Source organism: Carcharhinus amblyrhynchos, chromosome 6 (assembly GCF_965287045.1).
Source record: "Carcharhinus amblyrhynchos chromosome 6, sCarAmb.v2.hapA, whole genome shotgun sequence".
Lineage (NCBI taxonomy): Eukaryota > Metazoa > Chordata > Chondrichthyes > Carcharhiniformes > Carcharhinidae > Carcharhinus > Carcharhinus amblyrhynchos.
The window spans coordinates 109746659-109764743 of NC_137329.1; the positions used below are offsets into that span (position 1 = coordinate 109746659).

Below are 18085 nucleotides of genomic sequence, written 5' to 3' on the forward strand. Positions count from 1 at the left end.
CTGGAAAGCAGAATGTCCTCTTTCTTCGAAATGGGAGCCAAAGGTCATCTCACCAGATCACGCCGGCCTGAGAGGAGGTCTCCAGAGAGGTCAGTGCCTATGGCCAACAGTAAAGAACCACAGGAGTGCAGAAAAAGAATGAATGATCTGATGTGCTGCACCAAGATAAGTGAAATTTCTGTTCTGTCCAACCTTACACCCTCTGAAAGGCATCAGACAGTCTAAGGGTTAGAGTCCACTGGGATGTCACGCATGACCAGCAAATGGAACATCAGCATCGAATGTCTGCTGGCAACTTTAAGCTCACCATCTCATGTAAGGTCCTGCAGAAATTATGTCTTAATCCTTTACTGGAAAGGGCTTAGCACACATAACCTAGGACACACAACTGGCATGCGTGCTTCTAAAATACTCTGTCATCCATTGTGCTCATAGTCAATCCATCCTCTTTATATAGGACAAGATCTCGACAACCAAAAGGAGAAAACAAAGATCTAAGTTCAGGAGGTTTCCACCTGATTCCTTAGCAAAAGATGAGGTTGAAATGTTCTGCCTCTCTCTGGCCTTGCCACTGCTGGAGTACATCCATGTGATGGTGTGCAGGTCCGAGCACACAGATAGGACCTGGGTGGGATTGTGGTCGGTGCAGACTCGATGGGCCAAATGACCTCATTCCGAACTGCAGGATCCTAAATATATTCACTGTGAAAGATCCGTGAGCTGATGAAACTCTTCTACAAGGAGCAGGCTGCAGAGCTAGCTGAAGTGGACAGAGATCATTTCTGTATGGAATGCCAGATCGGCCATCCCAAACCAGCTAGTGTCTATCCAGTGTTACATCGACAGCATTGGGACCGTGCCTATGAATGTTGGAATCTGCCGAGTCATCACTATCTATACTCTATTTCAGCTACAAGCAAGAAAAGGTGGTAGAAGAGTTCCAGCAAGCACCTCAGCCCCAATCCCCTTACCACTTCTGATGAGGACGCAAGGAAATTATCCATGTTCTGTCTGATGTCATGTCTCCAGGATGTGAGCACAGAGATAGTGGCAGCCACCTTGGAGACCCAGGTCCAGAAGCGGATTTGTGTTAGTACCTACCATCGCATGGGTGCAATCCAGCAGCAGCAAGGCCAGAGAGAGACAGAGCATTTTGACTTTGCTCCAGGATCTTCATTCGCTAATGAATCAAGTAGGGATCCTCAGGCAGCCAAAAGAAGGAGAAGTGCCAGCCAGGTATCCAGCCAGGATATTCTGCCACTCCGATTCCCCTCTGCTTGTGAACTAATCAATTCCAGTAGGTCAGGCTGAGGAAAGTGTATTTACTCAAGAGTAGGAAACCCTCAGCAATCCTGGCCCTCCAAGTGTGGGCCATCAGAGAATGCCTACCAATTTCACCTCAGACAACAAACAATAGCAATCAGCAGGCTGGATCCACTTCTGCTATAGATGTCAGGGCAACACCTGGACATCATGGTAGGGTTAGAAAATTTTAAAATGTTTGGAATACCCAGTAGCGACATGGTTGCTCATTCATTGTAAATAATCTGCACAATTGTCAACATATTTTGCATTTTACCTCTCCTGGTCTCAGATATTGAATGACTAATCAATGTGATGCAAGATCCCATGTTAGTTCATGTACAAACCCCAACAGAAATATCCCCATTTGATCCCTCAATTCCATTAAATCAAATTCAGTCTCATCAGTGATCCTCCCTTAGTTCCACATCTACAACATGAATAAAGGCACTTCACATGTGAAAATGATGGCAGGATAATGCACATGTGACCCTTGCACCTCAGGCATACATAATATGGTTTCATGAGAATTGGTTATCAAGGTTAGTGATGATCCTGAAGTCTGCAGTTTGTGGATGATCCAAGCATTTGTCATAACCAATGTTATCGTCTTTCCTCCCAATTGTAAATTACAATGGCATTTATTTTATGACTGAATTTATGAGAAAAGTAGCATTCATCATCAAGCACCATGGCCTTTCATGCCTCCCTGCAGCATGTTTTTGTCTTTGTGTTTCAGGCTGAACTTTATTTCTTTTTTAATTCCTATTCATCCCATGCATAACTCTAAATGATGAAAATCGATCCCAGCAATGACATTTGAAATGTCTACTCGAGGGGAATGTACCAACCGAATCAACAACAGCTTCTTCCCTGCTGTTGTCAGACTTTTAAATGGACTTACCTTGCATTAAGTTAATCTTTCTCTACACCCCAATTATAATTGTAACACTACACTCTGCACTCTCTCGTTTCCTTCTCTATGAATGGTATGTTTTGTCTGTATAGCGTGCAAGAAACAATACTTTTCACTGCATGTTAATACATGTGACAGTAATAAATCAAATCAAATCAAATGAGTGTGTGATATCAGAGGTGTGTGCTTGCCGTGATGAAGCCACGGACATAACTGTGAAATCGCACTTTGGTCCTGAACAGCTGTCGAGCATTACATTGCGGAATCCTTTGGTAAAGGCATAGTTTGCCAATCTATATGGAATTCAATGCATGACCGTGCACTCATTGACCTCTGGTTCATCGAAAGAATTGGCCTTTGTGAGATGGTCAGTGTCAAGGACTGTAATGCTATGAAATTGATACTTCCGCACATCCGAGTGCTCAGTAGGATCTGTGAAGGAAGAAGTTGTCATTCACTGATGTGCCAGTGCTGACTAGGCCACATCTCTCCCAACTGCCAAGGTAGTGTAGGTCACAAACTTAGTAGGCTACCGGTGAATGCAGAGTGAGTGTCAACAATCAAACAAGGATCCCACTGAGCCATTCTTTGTGAAAACAATGTGAACTTGCAACTCTGGATGCATGTTATTGAGTAACAGGTCACTGCATCCTGATGTCCAATAACATCTTGGGGCTCGGTAGCAAGGTGAGGCATCTGCATTATTCATGCATGGCAGCTAGCACTTGGAGAGATGGTGGCATCTGGATGTAGCTTCCTCTTGAGAGTGTCAAGCACTAACCATTGACAAATATAGTTTTCCTGTTGGAACTGCCTTGCTAAGCGACTGTCATACTAGCATGAGTGTATCCATGTGTGCAAAGGCATTTAAGCTGCATGAAGGATGCTATGCCCAGTGACTTGTCGACACCATGGTTGAAAGGGTTGCACTGTTTTTTTGCTTAAGGCGATTTAGTGGTGGAAAGCTGATCACATTCCCCAGCGTTCACATATTCTCTTGGCTACTGATTCTTCCAAAGATTACAACACTGGTAGCGTTGAATGTGATTTATGCTTCCACCATGATCATTGTGAGATTAATGGCCTTTCATGATATGTTGACTTTGACAATGAATGTTTTGTTCTGTCTACTGCATCGAGGCTTGGTGCACTTTGATTGTTAAAGCTTCTCCACCTTAATCTTGTAGAAATCTAGTAGCTATTAGTTTATCACAGACACATCTGCCAAATCATTCCGGTGGAATGGCATCCTCATGTGATTCATCTGAATTGTGGCCTGTTTCACATACATTCCCTTCCGAACCCTCTTTGTCCCAGGAGACATTAAGCTTTCAGGTCTCTCTCTAACAACACCCAACACCACTCCCTCACCCCCCCAGCCCCCACCATTTGCAACACTAGATTGTGCAGGGCACAGCAAACACTGATGATGCAAAACACTTTCTGTGGTGAGAATTAGAAAGTCGCCCCAACCACTCCAGTCATGGGGAACATACCTTTAAGAGGTCAGTAGTGTACACTACTCAAGACTGATGGTTGAATGTGCCGCACTGCATCTCTCCTTGGATGCACTCTATGGCTGACGACAGGGCATCATTGTCCATATCGTTTGGGCATATCCCTTACCACTGAGGAGTTAACCCTCCAATAACTGATCTCCCTCAAATATCTCTGGCACCTGGGAGAGACTCAAAATGTATGAATCATGTGAGCTTCCTGGGTGCCTAGCTGGATCTGTTTGCAGTGATCACAAATTAGCTGGCCAGTTAGAATGAAATCCTTTTCTATTAATGAATCTCACAGGCTATTGGCAGATAACTCGAGGCCACGTGTGTAGTCACTGGTGCCCTGCATTTATGGAAATCCTGAAATCGCAATGAATCCCAAATTCTGTAAGTCTGGTTTGCTTCATCCTTGCAGAACAGTATGCTTTACTGAAAAGGATATCTCCTACCTACCTTAGACAACTGTCATTGATTATGAGATTCCACCAAGGTCCCCAGTGGAGCCCTGGAAGGATTTGCTGGCAAAAATTTTCACTGCGGTAACAAACGTCGGAGCACTAGCAGGTGTTTCTCATAGAGAATGTAGAAAATATGCGCTACTACATCCCTAGACAGATAAAGATGCCTGTGATACTGTCATCAGATCATCAAGAATGCAGTGTTGACCATAGCCTGCATTTGCCACTCCTGCTTGTATCTGTGAACATACACAATTCAACAATCAATGGTAGTTTTCGTTGAATGGTGTCCCTCCGTATACAAAGCAGCAAACTGCACATGGCATACCAAGCCCATCCCATCCAGGTGGCTGAGCTTTACGCTCAGATGTGACTGCATATTCACAGCAAGGATCTGAATTAGGGTTCAAAGACCCAAGTCCATGGATCTATTGTTGGGCTTCTGGTGATCATTTTCCAGTGGCCTTGACAATAACAATTGATATCCAGTCCTTTCACTTATGTCATGACTGTAAGCATGTACCTTGATTGCTATGACAGTGCATTCCGAAAGTGGTGGTTTGTAGGATTTATGTTATCCTTTGGAAAGTAGACATGGCCCTTGATTGTTTGACCCTACATCCATTCTGACATGTTTCTGAAAAGATCACATGTTAGTTAAGACCATATGCACCAATCCCCTGAATGAGCACCATTATTCAAGAAGCCAAGCTCGTTCATTGTGAATTAGACCCTCGAATCTAGCAACCATCTGGCCCATGTTTTAAGCAGTATAATAATAGAGTACCCTTTCAAGTGGCCAGACGTTGTTGTCCTGAACTCCTCTCACATAATCAGAGACACCTTTCCGATCAAATCTTTCTAGCTTATTTTTTGAACTGCATCATTTCTGAGGAAGATCAAAAATGGTGCTGCTGCCTTTCATCCGGGAGACCTGCTTCCAACTCTTCCTTCAGCCTCAAACCCACCAGGTTTGTTCCATCTACCTTCAAATTCCCCAACTCCTGATTTGTCTTCCTTCTGTCACTATCCAACCTCCCCCTATTAGCCTTGATCCCATCATTGCTAGTGTGGATATTCCTGTTCTTCCCCTGAACGCTTTAACGTTGGTATCCTCATGTTCTTTATCGACTTGACCCCTCCCCTTCTTGAGGCCATTGCATCCTTACTGGAATGCCTTCCCTCCATGAGAGCATCCAGTACCCCCATGACTTTTCAGCTATTGATTTACAGGATCCAGATGCCTCCCCTGAACATTACAATCCTTCTGCCTCGGAATATTATGACTTAAACTTCCAGGTCTGCTTTCTTAGGTGACAGACCATGCGCCTCTACACCATACTGTGCAGGACATCATTGCTCAGAAAGACCTTTCCTTGCCCGACACCAGGACCAAGACGTGTGCCATGCAGAACCCTCTTTCATGGCCTATACTGCCCCAGTATAGCCTCTTCAATATTCCCCTGCCAATGAGGCCTCAGCCTCAGGACAGCCTCTTCCTCTTCCTTGGATAGTCTTATAACTTCTGCCCTTCGACAATCTTTTACTACTGCACTCTGTTCTTTGACAATCCGCTAGTACTGCCTTTCTCTCCCCATTTTGCTCTCATTTTCTCCTCCATCAGTCCTGCCTCCATGAGCAGCATGCTGGTACAGTGGTTAGTACTGCTGCTTCACAACGCAAGGACCCAGATTCAATTCTGGCCTTGGGTGACTGTCTGTATGGAATTTGGACATTCTTCCCCTGCTTAGGTTTCCTCCGGGTGTTCCGGTTTCCTCCCACAGTCCAACAATTAGGTAGATTAACCATGCTAAATTGTCCTTGGTATCTAAAGATGGATAGGCTAGAGGGGCTTAGCAGGGTAAGAATATGTGCAGTTACAGGGATAGGGCCTGGGTAAGAAATGAAGGTGGACCAGTGCAGACCCAATGGGCTGAATGGCCTCCTTCAGCACTATAGGGAATTCTATGATCTCTCCTCACCTCTTGTGTTCCACATCTCCTCAGGAGTCCTCCTCCATATCCTCCCCATCACTCTTATATTCCCCATACATATCCAGTCCATTTCTCTCTTCCCCTCTTATGTTCCACACATTCCTCCCTCCCAGTCCTGCCTCCATCACCACCCCCCGACCACTCATATTCCCTCCTGCATTGCTTGTGAAGAGACACCTGAAATCTCATATCAACGTTCTTAACAGCATTGTTGGATCTTTTTGGGTAGCTTTTGTCGCTTTGCAGCTGATAATGGAATCTGGACCAATAAAGCTGCATATACATGTAGAAATAATCTTTCAAAATTTCAGTCTTAACAAGATTATAACATCAGCATGCATGTGTTTAAATAGTCACAGAGTTGACAGAGGAAAGTGGATATTACCAAAGGAAGTATTGGGAGAGAACAGATGTAAAATGTACATTTATTGATGACCATTTTCTATTAAATGTTATGGTTCAACAGAACAGAATTTACCATCAGTATTCATTTGAGATCCCTTCTTAGGCTTTTTTAGAACTTTGAACCTTTTCTTATAAAGAGTAAAGGTAAAGTCACCATAGTCCTGGATGATCATGAGCTGATGGTGATTTAACCTGAAGATCACCAGACCTTAGGCGAGGGGTAAGTTTGAGAAGGCATTACCTTCATGGATAAGCTCAACTGATACGGGAATTGAACCCGTGCTGTTGGCATAAGATAAAAAGTTTTAAATTAATTGTTATAACATTCCTTATAATGACATTTTCATTCAGATCATTCTTTCTGAAATTCTTCAATAAAAGGGAAGTGTAAACAGACAAATTGCAATTAGTATTGTACATTGAAGTAAGGTGGTAATCTTTTATGTTAACTTTGTGTGTTCTTTCTTTCAGATGTTCAATCCTGAAAATGTTGCCAAGCTTGAAGATAGTGGATGGTGAGAGGATTAGTTTCAATGATGATCTTGATGCAGAACGACATAGCAGACATTCACCAGGGAGTTTCTTGGCACTGTGTCAGACCCAGCTTCAAAACTTTGAGTTATTACTCAGGAGACATGAAACTGAACTAGAGTAAGTCTCTCTTTTCACATTTCATCCCTTTTTGACTGTAACATGAAGCCATGCTTCATTCAAGCACATAGTTTTTTGACACATACATTGGTTTGATTAAAGAATTGCAGAGAACAGGAAATAGGACAATTTAGTGTAAGTATTTTCCATTTTAATATATCAACACTTGATTTGAGGTATCCACGGAGATGAGTGTGTGGGTGGAATAAAATTCAATATTTGGTCAAAATGTCATGTTGACTTATTCAGTTTTCTACTATCGTTCAACTACATGATATCATAGTATGTAAGCAAATTAATAAAATAGATATTTATCAAGGCTTGCATTCTTCTATAATCTTTAATATACAAAATGTCCCATTCACTAAATCAATGAATAAGCAAAAATGGATACTGAGCCAAAGAAGGGATGTCAGGAAGCAGTGACTCAAAGCTTGATCCAAGAGGAGGGTTTTAACATAGCAGAAAGGGTGGAGAGACAAAGGTTTATACAGGGAATCTATAAACACAGAATTGTGGCAAAGCTGGTCATGCATTTGGCAGGAAAAGACATGTTGAAGAAGTTTAGCGAGGAAAGGGAGGTTGGAGGTTATTGTATTGTGAAGGCTGAAGGAAAGCCTTTTGAAGAGGTCTAGCTCGATAGTCAAAAAGAAGAGATAGCCAAATGGAATGATACCAATGTCGGTGATAATTAAGTCAATGAGGTCATCACATGTTGAAGGTGAGGGTGATTGGGACAAAGAGAAAAGGTGTTTAAGAAAATAGGTCAAAGTGGAGAAAAGAAGGCAGAGATTCTTCTTACTCGGCAGGGTAATCCGACCTGGGTAGAGATGCGTGGGGTTTGATAGAGGTTGATTCGGTCCAGCTAGATCTGATGATTGAAAACAGAAACATTTATGCATCAAATACAAGGAGTAATTTTTGCTTCATAAACATTTCTGTTTCACAGTGCACCCAGTGACTGTTTCACCTTTCTCAATGTAAGTTTATTACTAACCAATTCAGAGCTCTTTCCATTCCATAAATACTTAAATAGTACTTTCAGCCTCAAAGTGTTTATCCTGTATAATTTCCTAAATTATCTGGCTTCACGGTTTAATTGCTGGCATGACACTTTTGCCAACATTTGTACTAATTTGCCTGAGATTGCAGGTAGCTCAAACATTGCAAGTGCAATTCTTCTTTCAGGCAACAGTTTGAGATTAAATGTAATCACGAGTAGTAACAGGAATTTGCAGCTAGATGGTAGCAGTGAACTAGCAATATTGTCCAAATATTCCAACCTCTAATCACCCACTAGACCACAAGAACATGGAAAGAGCAAGAATGATAATCTGCCATTCAATCTCCCCGCTCAGTGGTGATGTTACAAGACAAGGTCAGTGAAAGCGGAATTTGTTTCTGCCACAGTGCATAAAGTACAATTGCCTGAGCACTTGGAGTTATTTAAATGAATTAATATTCTTCTATGGCAACATGGGGATTCCAGGGATAAATTTACTGATAGAATCAAAACCATAAACAAACTACATTCTGCTTAGAAAAGGACTGATGTGGATGACAGCTGTGAAAAGATGCACTCCACAATGTATAAAGTCTACTTGATGGATATATGACAATATATATTTTCCTCCTTCAATTCTTATTGCCTGTTTTCCGAGCCAACAATATATTGTGAAAATGTCTGACTCTTTAAGCAAATCAATGTGATATTTCTCTGATTGCATTATATAAGAATCTTCTGATCATATTAAATTAGTTTTCTTTCACCATCATTAGCTGTCATATGTGTATGTCACAACAAAAATAACAGCTTTATTCCTGGATCACATCTATTTGCTGGTGACCTGAATTTCAAATCTAGGTTATCTCCATCATAAAACCTTGCTTTTCCATCTTTATATACAGCATTTACTTTTACCTCTGTCTCAAACCATCTGTTGCTGAAACTCCTATCCATGCCGTTGACACCTTCAGACTCAACCATTTTCCAATTTCTTACTCAATAGATCAAACAACATTAGTGGGGAGAAAAAAAAGTTAACATTTCGTGTCAATGCTCTTTCATTATAAATGAAATGAGAAAGCAAATGTACAAAAGGGAAGATCTGTAATTGGTTGGAAGACAAGAGAGATTAAATTCTGTTATGATCTCAAGGGAGACTGTTAACTTTTGAAAAGAAATTCAAACTCCATAATTAACTGAAAGGACTGTGGCACAAGGTTTCACATTTATACTAAAACTTGCACTGTAAAAGAATTAAACTAAGTGTGTAGTATTAACTTAACATGATGGGCGGGATTCTCTGGCCTCCCAGTGGTATCTTTCTCTTGGCAGGATGTGGCGCACCATTGGCCAGTGGCGGGATCTTCTGGTCATACCATTGTCAATGAGATTTCCCATCGACCACTCTCAATGCTTCTGGGAAACAAGTGGCAGGGGTGCGCTGGCGGGACCAGAAGATCCCATAGCATGAACAGCTGGAACACTCTGGCCTATATTTTGTAAACCTTTATCCTAGAAACCTGCAAATTTTCAAATCTCAACAGCCACTTTCTGTTCTGTTTTTAATTCCATCCCAGAATTCCCCTGTACTTACCAGCATCTTGAGAGTTCTGTCTCTTCTTCTGAGCCAAAAGCAAGGTGTGCCACAACTCCCAGGAATCCACTTTGTTCCCCCTCAGTTTTCCTGCTATTATTCAATGTGTGAGATTTCTTGGGATCCTTCCACCTCCATTCGGTCAGGTGATCCTTCAGTTCTCTTTATAACTGTAGATAACCAGCACAAGCACAGCTGCACCGCTTTTTGCTCAGTGACTCCAAAATCAGAAAACATCCTTTGCTTCTGATAGTCTTTTGCTACTGGTCTCAGCTTTTCTAAGCCCCACTGCTGACAGATTTCTCTCTTTCTCTGCCTTTGTCAATGAGAAAACACACAGCTGAATCTAAGCAAAAGACTTTTTTTCCTGCAGTCCACCCCACAGCAATGTGGCACATCTGGGATGTCTGACATGGAGATTTCAATTTGAAGTTTAATTCCCAAGGAAGGTATATGAATACTTCATAAACTTCCCTCGTTTATCAGTTGCTTTTCAAACCACCCACCTCCCACCCACAACTGGCGAGAATCGCATGATGCCTCCTTATGCACAAGTGCTGTAAACTCACTGAAAGAAACGCTGAGAAAACCTACCATTTCCTCACTCATTCGACACTTAGGTTTTTTTGTGAAAATTCCATCCAAGACATTTCTGATAGATGTTAAAGTTGAAAAACACTAGGTGTACTAAAGTCACAGTTGTGCACAGTAAGGAAAATGGTGCCTTCAGAAACACAAAATGGTGGAAACTCTGGGATAGATGTTACAGTTTTGAACTCCAGACACACGGCAATTGCCATATTTAAAATCTGGAACATAGGTCAGTAGAACCAATTTATAGATCTCAATTTCCAAGCCCCTCTTTTACAGGTAATCTCTGTGCCTGAATTCCTGATAATGTGCAGCCCTTGTGTGGACTGTGCTATTTTTAGGCCATGGTTGTCATTAGCATCATTCTGTAAAATGCAGCACTAATTTTCTTTGCATATTTGTCCTTTTTAATAACAGATTGGACTCTTTGGACATTACAGAAACACGCTGTCAGCACTGTGAGGAACTGATGCAGCTGGCTGAAGAATGTAGATATGCCCATGAGTATGGAGAGTTATGCCTTACTGAAGAGAAAAAACATCCTAATAGTCTTCCCGAGGAAGAACTCAATGTTGGAGAGCAATGTAACAAGCTGACCATTAATCATACAAAGGAAAATAGCCAGAACACTGACAGAAATGTCGTTTCTGACCCTGTTCAGACTGCTGTTACCTATACTTCTGAAAACAGAAAGCAAAATGATTATTTACCCATTGCTTGTCAGGATTCGGTGCGCAATGACCCCAGACTAATTGCAAACCAGGAGAGGACTGCAATTTCTCTGCAGGATTCCAGAACAAGGAAAGGCCCAATACAGTCAGAGTACAACAGAATAATGTCAGAACCACAGAATAAAGAGAGTTTGAGGGGGAAGCAACAACAACATATTTCAGAAGACAACTTAAAAAAGTAATGACACTATATTCATGTCCTTATCATTAGTGTATTATATTTTAGATGATATTTCAGAATATTTGAATAAGCCAAATAAGCACCAGTGCCTGAGACTATTTAATCTATAGCAGAAGCCACAATTTATAGTAATTACAATTCATTACATCTTATCAAACGTCTGTTTCTATAATTATGGCCTCGTGTTTTGCATTACGTTTATGCTGTATCGTGTAACTGGTATATACTGGAGGTGGGAGATTAATATCTGAAGCATGGGTTCAATGTGATTTCCCCTTTCTTAGACACAGGGAAATAATGGATCGTAATACTTTAGTGCTGTGTCATCCAGCTGTGCAATAGAAAAGGATATTTTTGATTTTGTTTCACTCTCTTAAACTTTGACTTTAATATTTACTGTGATCATTGTGATATTTGTGCTGTGTTACACTATCTTCCTTCCTTACTGTGCCTGGCTTATTATTTTTGATTCTTTCTATATGGTTTTCTAGTTTAACCTTGTGAAAATGACCAAAGCCAGCCAAAACTTCAATTTATTAAGCTTCAATATTCAACAAGAAAAACTAGCTGCCCAAGAGGTGTGTTAAAGAAAATGTGCAGTATGCTTTGGCCAGCAGCTTTGTAGAGAGAGGCAGTTCTCAATTTTAGTAAACACAGAATTTTGGTTTAGTTTTCTTCACACATAGCTTCTATTTTAATTTTAGGTAGAATCATAGAATGATCACAGCATGGAAGGAGGCCATTCAGTTCATCTGTACCAGCTCTGCGCAAAAGCAGTTCACCTAGTGCAGCTCCCCTGCCTATTCCCTGTAGCTGTTTCACCGCTTCATATAATGATCCAGTTCTCTTTTGAAAGCTAGGATTGAATCTGCTTCCTACAGACTCTCGTACAGTGGATAAGCTCAGTTAATTCAAAATCCAGCAATTTGCACCTAGTTTCTTTTCATGAGTTGAACATCAGTCAGGCATCCAGTTCACCTGATTCCATGAATTTGCTTTTTCCCTTTTTGCCTTGCATCTTTTTCTGTTCAGTGACTTTATAGTGAAGTTGAATTTATTTTATTCAGTCTCTGAAAGAAAAGAAAGACAGACTTGAATTTATAAAGTGTCTCCCACGATCTCAGGCTGTTCTAAAGTGCATTAAAACCAGTGAAGTACTTTTGAAGTGTGGCCGCTTGTTCTAGTATAGGAAATATTTGTCTAATATTGTTTTAAAATTTATCCAATGTTGTTATGAGGGATGAGCGACAAAGTGTTTTTTAAGCTTATTTGTCCTATATGATATTGAAGAATTCATCATTTATGCACAATTGTTCTTCAAAATGAAAATGAAGTTGTACTAACAGAAATATTCCTAGGCAAGAATATTTTCTTACTGGTTTACTGCACTGGTGTTTGCCTTTAAACATGATAGCTGATGCAAACTGGAGTAGAGATATAATTAACCTGGTTTTATGTCAGAGTTGTGGCATTTAGAATCATAGAATCCCTACAGTACAGAGAGAGTCCATTCAGCCCATTGAGTCTGCACCGACCACAATCCCACCCAGGAACTACCCCCAAATCTCTATACACTTACTTGCTAATCTACACATCTCAGGACACTAAGGGCAATTTTAGCATGGCCAATCAACCTAACCCACACATCTTTGGACTGTGGGAGGAAACTGGAGCACCTGGAGAAAACCCACGCAGACATGAGGAGAATGTGCAAACTCCACACAGTGACCCGAGCCAGGAATCAAAGCCGGGTCCCTGGAGCTGTGAAGCAGCAGTGCTAACCACTGTGCCACCGTGCCACCATTTGAGATAGCAGACAATTGTTCTACTTCTTAAGTCAGGGAATAACATATACCAACCAGGTGGAAAGCAGCAAAAATTTCAGCACAAGCACAATATCAATAATTTGCATTTAGTTAGCACCTTTAATGTGGCATAACATCACAAGGCTCTTCACAAAGGTGACTTTGGGCAAAAGTTGACACCAAGCCAAAGAAGCAGATATTAGAAAGGGTGGCTAAAAGCTTGGTTAAAGATACATAGATCTTAATGTGAGAGAGAGGGACAGATTTAGTGGCAAATTTCAAAGCTTATGGCCAGGTGGTTGAAGGCATGATGCTAAAAGTGATACGAAAGATATGAGGCCAGACCTTGTGAAGCACAGTTATTAAGGGTTTGTGAGCTAGATGAGGCAACAGAGATAAAAATGGCATGAAGCGAATTGAATTTAAGAATAAAAAAAATAAACTCTTAAGGTATTTGTAGATCAGGAAGTAAGATAGATCAGCAAGTATGGGAACGAGGAATGAGCAAAATTTGATTCAGGGTAGGATATGGGCAGGGGAGTTATAGATGAGCTAGAGTTTGTGGAGTGTGGATGCTGGATGGCCAAACAGAAGAGCATTAGAACAATTGTTTCTTGAGGTGACAAAGGCATGAATGGGAGTTTCATCAGCAGAATAACGTTGTTATGGAGATGGAATAGGCGGTCTTTCTGTTGGAGAGAATTTCGGATCATAAGATTGGTTTTGGCGTCAAATAGGAACGTGATGTTGTTAACAATCAACTTCATCCTTTGGCAATGGTAGGGATGGAAGCTGAGGCAAAGGTTTGGAGTTTGTTGTAGAGCTGAAGATGATGATTTTAATCTCCTCAATGTTTTACTGAAGGAATTTGTGTCTAATCCACAGCTGGATATTAGAGAAGCAAGCTGACAACTCAGAGGCTAAAGGAGGGATCGAGAGGAATCATGGAAACATATAGCTGGGAGTTGTAAATGTACAATTTGGAACTGTCACATCTGGATGATACAACCTGGAGGCACATATATGAAAAAGAAGTTGGTAGAAATAGATCATTGAGGACTGTTAAAGATAAGACTGGGGACAGGAAAGATAACCATTTATAACATAAGTAACAGGAAGAAAAACTAATTTTTCTCTAATAAATTCTCATTATCGGCCAATGAAAGTTTAAGTTATAACTGAGTCAAAACGCCCAAAACAAAATTAGAATCACTTGATCAATTAATGGGTGGATGGGTGCAACATTGTTCTGTGTTTTAAATAATTACTTGCTGTTTCTCCTGATTAAGAATAATGCATTTCCAAATCTTTATGTTGACAGCTATGCAGCTACAGTCTTACAGTCTCACTGGCGAGGATATAATATCCGTAGACAAATTCACATGTGCATGGTACTTCATAATGCTGCTTCAGTGATTCAGTCTGCATGGAGAGATTACAGCAATAAAGTTGCTTCACGGAAGACTGCCCAAGCTTCAGCTAAGAAATGGAAGATACTTGGTGGGAAGGAGGAGAGAAGACATAGAGCAGTCACCATCATCCAGGTTAGAGAAGTATAATTTTATGCATATTTGATGAAGTGAAATTGGAAAGAATTTAACATAACTTTTTCCCAGGGTGGAAGAGTCAATTACTAGGGGGCATAGGTTGAAAGGAGATGTGCGAGGCAAGTTATTTACACAGAGGGTGGTGGATGCCTGGAACTTGCTGCTGGGGACGTAGTGGAAGCAGGTATGACAGTGACTTTTAAGGGATGTCTTGACAAATACATGATTAGGAAGGGAATAGTGAAATATGGTCCCCAGAAGGGTAAAGGGTTTCAGCTCAGACAGGCAGCATGTTTGGTGCAGGTGTGGAGGGCTGTAATTTTCTTTGTTTTTCGTTCTATAGTTGTTGCACTTCAACAGTCAAAGAACCTGGTCAGTATGAACTCAATTTAATAAGTGTACCATGCTTGCTTGAAATGTGATTTTGGGCCCTCAAAGCTCTTCACCACTGTGGTTTTCCTTGTGTCTTGTGTATGTCTGTTGTAGACTAATTGATAAAATTTGATTATTATTAGTCAACAGCCCCATTATCAACAGCAATAGCAACTACGTATAGGCTTTATATAGGACCTTTAATAATTATCATTAGTAATTATCATTAGGTAATGCAGCTACCAAGATGATAGATGCATGGAAAGATCAAAAGACTATATCACAGAAGGGGAGCATTCAACTCATTGGGCAGGAGTTTACAGCCTCACTTGTCCCAAAACTATAAATTCAACGGACTTTTTCATGGTCTGCCCCTTGCACCCTCCAATTCCTGTGGAGGGTGGGACAGTAAAATTCCAGCCATTGTGCCTTTGGCTGCCAAAAAAGAGCTTGACAGCTTGATTCCATTTTCCAGCTCATGGTCTGTTACTCTATAGATTATGGCATTTCAAGTGCCTATCAATATCTTTTAAATACGATGAGGTTTCTGCCTCAACCACCCTTTCAGGCACTAAGTTTCAGATCCCCACAATCTTCAGAATGAAAAAATAATTCTCCATAGCTTGCCTCTAATCCTCAGCCAATTGCTTTAAATGTGTCTCCTGGTTATTGACCTCTCAGCCAAATGAATCATTTCTATCAGCTCTGTATAGGCCTTTCATTATTGTATGTGCCTCTATTAAGACTCCCTTCAGCCTCTTCTGTTACAAAGAAAACAATCCAAGACTCTCCACTCTTCTCATAGCTAGAATTCCCCATTCTTGGCACGATTCTTGTAAATCTCCTTTACTGCCATTAGTGTGATCACTTTCTGTAATGTGTGGCCAGAACTGTACACAGTGCTCTAGCTGTGGCCTAAATATTGTTTTACACAATTCCAGCATTACTTCCCTGCTGTTATATTCTATATCTCACTAAATAGAGGAAAATATCTCATATGCCTTCTTTCCCAATTACTACTTGCCTGCTACCTTCAAGAATCAATAAATGTGCACCCCAAGGTCTCTCTGTTCTTCTACATTGCTCAGTATTCAACCATTTATTGTGTATTTATTTGCCCTTCTTTGCCTCCACAAATGCATTTTACCTCATACTTCTTTGGTTAACTTTCATTTGCTGCTTTTCTGTCCACCTGGTCAGTCTATTAACATTTCTCTGCAGACTACAGCATTCTTCTTCACTATCAACCCCCAGCCAATTTTTGAATCACCTAAACTTCTTAATCATACCTACTATATTTAACTATAAATCATTAATATGCACTACAAACAACAAAGGACTTAGAACTGAGCCCTGCAAGAAACTACTGGAAACAGCCTTCTAGTTACAAAAAAAGTACTCATCAATACTTTGCTTTCTGCCACAGAACCAATTTTTGGCTCCAACTTATCACATGTCCTTGGATCTCATGGCTGTTACATTTTTGACTGACTACCATGTGGGATCTTAATAAAAATCTTACTAAATCCATGTAAATTACAAGAAATACAAACCCTCACTGACCTTTGTTACCTCATCAGAAAATTCAATTAAGTTAGTCAGTCAAGACTCTCCCTTAACAAAACCTTGGTGATTCTACTTGGTTAATCTGTCCCTCAGAACTTTTCCAATAATTTTTGTTCCACTGAAGTTAGGTTGACCATCCTATGACCATGTCCTCCATTTTTAAACAATGGTATGACGTAACCATAATCTAGTCCTCTGGCACCACATCTGTGGGACAGAGGGGGAGGGCCTGAGTAAGATACTCTGTCAGAGTGTTGGTGCAGAATCAATGGGCTGAATGGCCTCCTTCTGCAATGTAGGGATGCTATGATTCTGTGCGCCACTGTTTTTATAATCTCTCTTTACTTCCCAGGTTCCTTTCTAACTTAATTCCTACATTTGCGATACTCCTGTAGATTTTCTGCAGTATTAAGTTCTCACTGTCCCTGACACCGACTTCCTTTTTTTTTCTTACCCTGCTCCTTATGGGCCTTGACATCCATTTCTTTGGAGCATTAGACCCTTTTGAGCTTTGAACTGTCTTTCTGTTTAAGTTGCGATAGCCATTATTTTATCCACCTTTCCAGTGGTAAACTTCCAAAGAAATATACATGAAACTAACTCCAGAAACTTTGAGATTAGTAGCAGGACATTCAGTCAAGCGAATGGAACACCTGTCCTGCCACACTTCTGGAAAATGCCAATGTATAACCTCAGTGAACCATTTATTTATCAAAGTGCTACGGTGGAATTGAAACATCTGTGTTTTCTTAACAATTCTGACCACTGAAAATTTCATGTTATTAGTTAATGATGTTATTGCAATACTTAATACAGACTTTTCCAGCCCTGCAAACCACCAGGATCACCCAGTCCCACCAAAAGTCAATATAAATTTACTGGGCTGCTGAATCTCCTGTGGTGGGTCCTACCATGATGGGGCTGGAAAATCCCAGCCTTAGCTTTAATGAAATGCAGTAGGAAGTCCAAAAGATAAAATAGATTGTTGATTATTTTCATTTCTATGTCTTTGAATCCTGTTTATACTGCATTTTATTTTTTGTGAAAGCTACATGCAATTCTGGAGACTTCAGCATTTGCCAATTTCTGGACTGATGGCTGGGCTTTCCCTTACTGGGAAACAAAGGTCAGCCAGAGATACAGGGAGAGCTTCTAGGCCTGTCTGAGACACTGGTCCACCAGCTTGCCACCTGGCAGCCGCCTCCAGGTACCCTTGCCATTTTCAGGAATCAGGATAATTGTTGGGAAGTCCCAGGCCAACTCACTTAATTGACCTCAATGGGCTCTGACTATGTTGCCTACCCATCACCTTCCGGCACATGGCGCCTCCATCTATCCTACGTCGCACATCCACAAAAGTGGCCCAGATGTGGGATGGAGCTGGATAATCAGCAGGTCATCCAGCAGGGCTATTTTCAAGTCCCACTGGCCTCCATTCTGGCCCCTAGTGTCAGGAACAAA

General features: G+C 41.0%; 1 protein-coding gene across 4 annotated transcripts in view; it reads left to right on the forward strand.

The window, feature by feature from the left end:
• The window catches only part of lrriq1 (leucine-rich repeats and IQ motif containing 1), a 154467-nt gene that overhangs the window by 84493 nt on the left and 51889 nt on the right, over positions 1-18085 (forward strand). For all 4 annotated transcript variants that reach the window (XM_080191179.1, XM_080191181.1, XM_080191180.1 and 1 more), the window contains 3 exons: positions 7052-7231; positions 10840-11331; positions 14461-14683. In XM_080191179.1, the coding sequence (XP_080047305.1) occupies positions 7052-7231; positions 10840-11331; positions 14461-14683 (895 nt within the window). The remainder of the gene's footprint in view (positions 1-7051; positions 7232-10839; positions 11332-14460; positions 14684-18085) is intronic.